Source organism: Anopheles darlingi, chromosome 2 (genome assembly GCF_943734745.1).
Source record: "Anopheles darlingi chromosome 2, idAnoDarlMG_H_01, whole genome shotgun sequence".
NCBI lineage: Eukaryota > Metazoa > Arthropoda > Insecta > Diptera > Culicidae > Anopheles > Anopheles darlingi.
The window spans coordinates 38,996,942-39,004,402 of record NC_064874.1 but is presented as its reverse complement, the minus strand read 5'-3'; the positions used below and the strand labels follow the sequence as shown (position 1 = coordinate 39,004,402).

The window sequence follows — 7,461 nt, the reverse complement described above, 5'->3', positions numbered from 1 at the left end:
AGTTCGACAGACAGCAAAGCAATCGCTGCTCCCAGGTGATCGATGCGTTAGCACCCCACTCGCGCTTATCACCGTCATTGCCCAGTTGTTGCTGTTGCTGTTGCTGCTGTTGCTGCTGCTGTTGGTGCAATAGTGTCGCTGGAAATCCGATCAACTGCGATAAGATCGGCGCTTGCTGTGGATCCTCATCCGATCGCTGTAGAGCGAGGGTTTCGAGCACCTTACAGAAGGAACCGAGAATGTCCTGGAATCTCTTGGAAAGCTCGCGTTGACCATCGGACTGAGGCTCGAGCAGGGTCGATTCGCGTACCTCCGGTGTCAGGCAAGCCACCTGAGCATCATCGATTGCCTCGACCAAGATTTCCCGCAGCTTGGCCGGTAAACTAGTGGCACCGGCAAACTCGACCACCGTCAGCTCCCACGTTTCCCGCTCGTGTAGCTTCTTCACGCGTTCATTCGCTTTCCGCAGGATGGTGGAGAGACAGTAGAGCCGTAGTTCATTGATCAGCTTTAGTACGATGTCGAGGGCTTCGTTTGGCAGATCGAGCCGAATAAGCGTTGCGTACGAGACGCGCACATACCGTAGACAGTGTGGTAGCCAGGTGATGAGAAAATTAAGCGATGGATTGACCGATGGCCAGGATGGTAAGCCTTTCGGTGCGCCCACTGTGGACAGTGAACGATGGCCACCAGCGGTAGCGAGCAGGGCCGAGCGCAGGTACGCACAAAACTGTTCAATCGCGGTCAGGATGATCCGCTTGAAGTTACCCGGTCTAGGTTGGGCCGCACCACGCAGCTCGCCAGTGAAATAGGCTTGTCCGAGACGCCACAGATCGGGAAACTGGCTGGCGGCGATTTCGGTCATTTCCTCACAAAACTGTACCCTCACCGGAGTGACTGCGGGATCGTGCCGGTGGGACTTGGACTCACTGCCTCCGTGCGTTTCCTTTTCCGAGTATTCTTCGAACGCTTTTAGGAATGTTTCCTCGAGATGCTTTGCCCGTGCCTCGATGGCATCCCAGGCGGGATCCTCTACTTTCAGCTTTCCGGCCACACTCGTTCCGGCCTGCTGCGCTTCAAGGCTGATCAGGGCCTTGATCATTCGCTTCTGCTGATCGACACCTTGTGGCATCTCTTTGATTTTCCCAAGCAGCTGCTGGCGGATTGCCAGTATTTTAATGTCCACCTCTTCGAGAACCCTTCGGAAGATCTAGCGGAGAGAAGAGAAATCGATTCGTTCAAGCCAAGCGCCAGCAATCAGTATTACTAGTGGACCTACCGGAACCTCCGTCTTTCCGAAAAGGTTCTTCACCCGGGCATAATCGTTGACGACGATATCGAACTCATTTTTAGCCGCAGCCTTTTCGACCGCGTTCGGCAAACAGAACAGGAACTTGTGCCGCGACATGGCCGAAAGGGCGGCACGCGTTGCATCAGCCGTCTCCTTCCGAGCGAGCACCTCCCGGAACAGTTCATGTGACGCTTCAATCGAACCACGGATCGCTTTATCTAGCTTGGCGACCGGTTCCTTTCCGTGCAAGCGATTGTCTTGCGTAATACGATCGCGCAGCGTCATCAGTGTGTCTAGCTGATCAATCACCGAGCCAGCATTCGATTTCAAGAACGAAAGCTGTCCCTCCTTCTGGCTCTCGACGCGCCGTCTCAGATAGGACAAGCCCGCCTTCAGGTCCTCGAACGAGGTGGCGTGATGGTTTTCCAGCAGAAACCAACCGGGCATGAAACTTTCCTGCGACAAATCTCCCGATCCTTCGGGGAACATGTCACGCAGATCTTCGGGGAACTTCTTTTCATTGCCTTCGTTCGAAAGACCGAGCGGGTCTTCCTGTGTGTAGCCGGTCGGGGCGAGCGAGCGACGGCCCCAGGCCAGGGATTGCATCGGTGACTCCTCGATCCATACGGCCGACTCCTTCATCGGTCCAATCGTTTCATAGTACGCCCGGAACTGTACGGTCGAGGTACCGGTACCGCCCTGCCGTGTGATCACGATGATGTCGCCCTTTCCTTTGGCCGCACCCGTCCGTGCGATGATTTTCTTGTCCGACTTCCATTCCGCCGATAACAGACAGTCGCATCCGCAGATAGTGAGACCTGGTGGGCGGTAAATGGCGATCAAAACCGGAGTCGTTCGCTAGTTGGTCATCCGATGCTTACCGATAAGATCCGTCGATTTGTTCCCGAGAAACTCGCCACGTATCGTGACCCGCGTTCCCGGAGGACCCTCTTTCGGCGATATACCCGTCACGACCGGATTCTTTACCATCTTCTGGAACTCGGCACGTTCGTGCTAATAGATAACCCACACCGAAATCCAAAGAAAATTCTCTTATCGTAGGTACCTGTTGGAAGAGGCGAAAAAAAGAGAAAGCGGCACGGGAAAGGATAGCGCATACATTAAACCAGAGTAAGAGTGTATAGTTTTGTCGTTAAAATTATCTGTTTCGTTTTTTCGTTTTCTCGGACAGAAAACCAGCTAATAGTCGAGCTAGTCAACTCGCTGAAGGTCCTTAAGAACGCCAGCGTGAAGCAGTGCCATCCCTCCCCGACCAGTTGCAGCTGCTCCACCACCGGTCTCCACCCTTGCCATCTCGACCCCTTCCCATGGCCTCTCCACCTCCCGCCAATCCACCGTCCATTAAAAAGGCCGCAAAAGGCTGAAAAAGGTTCGAGTGTATGAGTTTGACTAGTGGACTAGCCTTGCGCACAAAAGGCTGGCCAGGACAAAGAGCAGGCTTTGCCATGCACTTTGTCTTTGGTTTGGGAGCGTGCCCTGTTCCCTGTCCAAGTCGTTAGATTAAGCAAAATCTAAAATGGAAGCGGATGCCAGCGTGGCAAAGGTAAGATATTTGCGGCTATACCGTGCCATGTAAAGTGCAGTGTGGAGTGTGCGATTTTTGGGTATTGGTACGCAACATAGAGATCTATCACGTCTCGGGAGGGGTCTTCTGGCCACGAGATATCGGTAATAATGCCCGAGAGATTGATTCTATGCAGGGGGTCAACAGGTGTCTCATAGTCTGAGGCTCCACTGGTAGACATGAACGTGCTCCTGCCACCGAGCTTGGAAGAAACACGAAAGGCCATCCGTCGGCTGAAAAATAACAAGGCACCCGGAACCGACGGAATAGAGGCCGAGCTGGTCAAATATGGAGGTGCACCCCTAGAACAGGAGATTCATCAAGGGATTGCTGGGGTATGGGATAGTGAGGTTATGCCCGAGGAATGGCACACGGGCGTAATTTATCCCATATTCAAGAAGGGAGATAAGTTAGACTGCAGCAACTATAGGGGTATTACGGTGTTGAATACCGCCTACAAAATATTCTCCCTTGTCCTTCAGGACCGACTTGATCCATACGTCGATGCGATAGTTGGAAACGATCAGAGAGGTTTTCGCAGAGGGAGTTCCACCACTGATCAAATAATCACCATTAGGCAAATCCTTGAGAAGATGAGCGAATTTAAGAGAGGTACGCATCTCCTCTTCATCGACTTCAAGGCTGCCTACGATAGCATAGCCAGGGTAAAATTGTACGATGCCATGAGAGCCTTTGAGATACCGTCGAAACTGATCAGGTTAGTAAGGATGTCCATGACCAACGTTACATGTCAAGTGAAGGTGAATGGAAAACTCTCAAGTCCTTTCGCTACCACCAAGGGGCTGCATCAGGGGGATGGGCTGGCTTGCCTGCTCTTCAACTTGACGCTAGAGAGGGCCATTCGCGACTCCGAAGGGGAGACCTCCGGGACCATCCTCTTCAAGTCAACCCAGATCTTGGCATACGCTGACGATATAGATATAAGGTCGTACTAATACGAGACAAAAAGTTCAAAGTCATCGAGAATTTCACCTACTTAAGGTCAAGAGTTAGCACCGGCAACCGGTCATACTTAAACCTGCGGAAACCTACTTTAACTCGCGAAATCTGTCGAGGAGGACGAAGCCGAGGAGAGATCTCAGAAGGATTTTTGGCCCCGTGTGTGAAGAGGGACGATGGAGAAGCTGATGACGATCTCACTGTCGAGACTCGCCCGGATTCGGTGGTCATGAGAAAGAAAGACGACGACCCAGCCCGGAAAGTCTTCTTCGGCCTTCCGGAAGGACAGAGAGGTCGTGGTAGGCCCAAATCGGGATGGAGCGACGCCAGAAAAAGGATTTTCGGGGTTTCAGCCCGGTCTTTTTGGGGAAATTTATATTATAAATAAAAATTAATTTATTTCCAAGAAATTTATTAGAAAAAAGACTATACCTCCGTTTTTTCTTCGCGCTCTGGTTTTCTGCTTTTTCCACGGTTTTCCAAGATTCTTTTTCGACGGGGACGACGGCGGGAGTTGCAAACTTCACTCTTAGCACTCTGGATCGCACGAAAACTCAGGGAAACTCACGAAAAACGCGAAAAATGCAAAAAATAGCTCTCTGTTTTTGTTCGCCGAAGAAGAAGAACAAGAAGAAGGGCAAGAAGAAGAAAAGTCGAGTTAATTACGAGCACAACAAACCAGGCCGCTCGAAAAACTGCTCGAAATAACGGCAAAATCCGTTATTTCGAGCACCTGCTTGAAACGATCAAAACGATAACTACAACGTTTATACGCCCCGGGTGGGGAGTCGAGTCGGCGGTTGAGTTTTTTAAATTGAAATTTCAAAATAACTGTAGTTGTTTCACTCTTAAATTCGGGTTTTTTCGGGTGATTTGATAATTTCTAATTCCTTTTAGACCTTAAGATGCATTTATCTACTAATTTTTACCAAAAACCACCGTTTCATTATCTCTGATTAAGCACAGCGGCTTCCTCGTGACGATGAATGGCAGCTCAATGACCAATTCTTTCTCGTATCACTGACCAACAAGGCGACAAGGAAGAGTAAAGCTTGGAACAGTTAATACTTGGCCGCACAAAATAGTTCATATCTCTGCCAAAAAATGACGTATAAAGAAAAGAAAGGTGTCATTTTGTAGGTTTTCTTATTGCCTTTAATAAGAAATATTGAAGCAAATTATTCATTAGTTTTTTATATGACTTTTTCAACTTTTACTTTGACATCACCCAAAAATGATTGCACAGTACTGTAGGTCACATCATTTGCTCTCTTGTTGCACGTCACCCTCGTTTTAGTTGGGTTTTAAACATTTCTGATATACTTTTTAAGTTTTCTTATGATAATTAATAAGAATAGATGAATACAATCTAATAGATGAAAATCGATCTATTTGAATACCAAGCATTAACGCCATACCTTCGACAAGAACAGCTATCTAAATCATGCCAAACTTACACAGGATCAGTGGTGGACAAATGCAAGACAAAATCCTTTTCTGTAGCCACTCTTTTCTCGCACAAATTTCAAATAAACGTTGCCCGAATGGTGAACACATTTGATTTGTCACCACAATGTCAAATCCCATGCCAAATCATCATCTTATGGGCAAATTTATCTCCGTAAAGAAACCAAACCCTTTCTAAACCATTCCCTCTATGATTAGCAAAGTAATTTTTTTGCATGGTATTTTTCGAAATGCATTTTTACGTTTGTTGCATCGTCCATCGAAATGCATGGTTTGAATTCGGTCAACTCTTGTTCATACAGCTTCCTAGCACGGATTTGGCCAATCAAGCTGCGCTCTCGGGCCCTATTTGGCTATTTTCTAGCTTTTATGACTTTAAAATTTCTTTTGAAAATATATCCCGAACTGTTATGTCGACTGTCGTGAGTTTTTCTTGGTGGAATCATGCTGAGAGATCCCAGGAGTGTTGATTCAATTTTGTTTGCAGAATCGGGCATTCGTTACACTTTTCGGCTGTTTAATTTCCTAGAATCAAGGTAAAAGTCCCCTCCTAACGTCTACATATGGTATTTTGAGTTGAATTTGAAAATTTCAAGACTTTCGAGGTTTTTTCTCCAGCCAAATCCAATTTTTACAGTGAGTGTGCAGATTTTTTTTTCTCCCTTTGCGTTCCATCGGCGATAACTTTTGAAGGCATAGATCAATTTTGACAAAAATTTTACCACTAAATAAACAGACTACAATGATTAAAACGCTGTCAACGGAATGTGACGGAAGTGACCACTAGGCGCGCTGCAATGAGTCAACAAAAGCGGCCAAATATTAACTGTTCCAAGCTTTACTAACCGCTCTTACAAGTCACCACCAGCACCTTTGCAGGAAAACCCAAAGTAGGCGCCTGCCAGTGGATTTTGAGAACGTCATTTGGCAGGAGATAGCGGCAGGTCATTTGGCAGGAGATAGCGAGGCGTGAATTTTGGTCACTCTGGTTCCTCTAGAAAAGTTATGGCGGCTCAATGCAAAGCGGTCAATAGCCTAGCTGTTCATTTTCCTAACTTCGTCCTTGCTTTTAAGCAGTTTTCGTAAACCTTACACTGATAATTTCCTTAAAACTACCTCACTAACTAACTACCTACCTACCTCACTAGAAACTAACTACACTACACTAACTAACTACTTAAACGAAAGGAACTCAACCAGCTCTGGTAGTTTCGGTGGCACGCCAGGAGAGGCTAGTGCCGGCGGCTGACTTTGATAAAACGTCGCAGTACTGAAGGTGAAGGCGCCCAGCTGAAGGTATTTCGGTGAACAGCAAGGCCACACTGGCAAGAAAACCAGCTCTTGTTCGAAGAATTTCCGTACATTGGTCTCATGAAGATGAGCTGCTCCCTGAGGTGCTGCACTTGTTGCTAAACGGAGGTGCATGTGGCTTTTGGTGGCTGTGGAAGAGCAACAAAGTGAAGAAGGTTAGAGAAGCCGTTCTAAATTAACGGTTCCGTAGGTTACGTCCCGTTCGCAGAGGGTGGAAAAATCGGTCTGGCGCTTCATTTCACCAAGGCGGCGAAGGCACTTTCGGAGACGGTACAGCTTTCGGAGACGGTACAGCTTTCGGAGACGGTACAGCTTTCGGAGACGGCACAGCTTTCGGAAGCGGCGCAAGTAGCCCAGCAGCGACTAGCAACCTCTGGCGGGATAACGACATTTTCTGCTTTCAGCTGAAGCCGTCCGACGTACAAACGAAACGTGTTTGAGGACTCTACCAAAGACTTAGACCGATTAATTCGAAGCACCAAGCTTCACTTAGGCGCACTTTTCAATCAACTTACATTCAGCAAGATTGTTTTATTCAGTAAAATCTAATCCAGCTCCATTCCAGGATGGTCTTCCAGGACATTCCCGGAGAACAGCCGCCCAGCAGCTGTCCTCTAGCAAGACGTCTTCCCCAAATAAGACAATCCAATTCCAAATTTATTGAAGGCGTGCAGGACCTCATGGAGCAGAGACATATCCAGATTTTTAAAAACCTTTTGCTATTACAACAAACCTTTACACGCATCTTATTACCCTATAGGAACTGCGTACTAAGCCAAGGAAAAGAATAGCTCATAACTAAATTAGCCCCATACTCTCCCTGGAGCGCCATGGTCTGTAATGGTCG

The 7,461-nt window shown here is 47.8% G+C and overlaps 1 protein-coding gene across 1 annotated transcript in view; it reads right to left on the bottom strand.

The window, feature by feature from the left end:
- Window positions 1–4,427, bottom strand: part of LOC125948528 (exocyst complex component 2) — a 5,390-nt gene extending 963 nt beyond the window's left edge. The window contains exons 1-4 of the mRNA XM_049674708.1: window positions 4,269–4,427; window positions 2,173–2,357; window positions 1,280–2,109; window positions 1–1,210 (exon numbers count right to left, since the gene is read on the bottom strand). The exon at window positions 1–1,210 is cut by the window's left edge and continues 469 nt beyond it. Of these exons, the coding sequence (XP_049530665.1) occupies window positions 1–1,210; window positions 1,280–2,109; window positions 2,173–2,281 (2,149 nt within the window). The 5' untranslated portion in view covers window positions 2,282–2,357; window positions 4,269–4,427. The remainder of the gene's footprint in view (window positions 1,211–1,279; window positions 2,110–2,172; window positions 2,358–4,268) is intronic.
- Window positions 4,428–7,461: the final 3,034 nt, after the last annotated feature.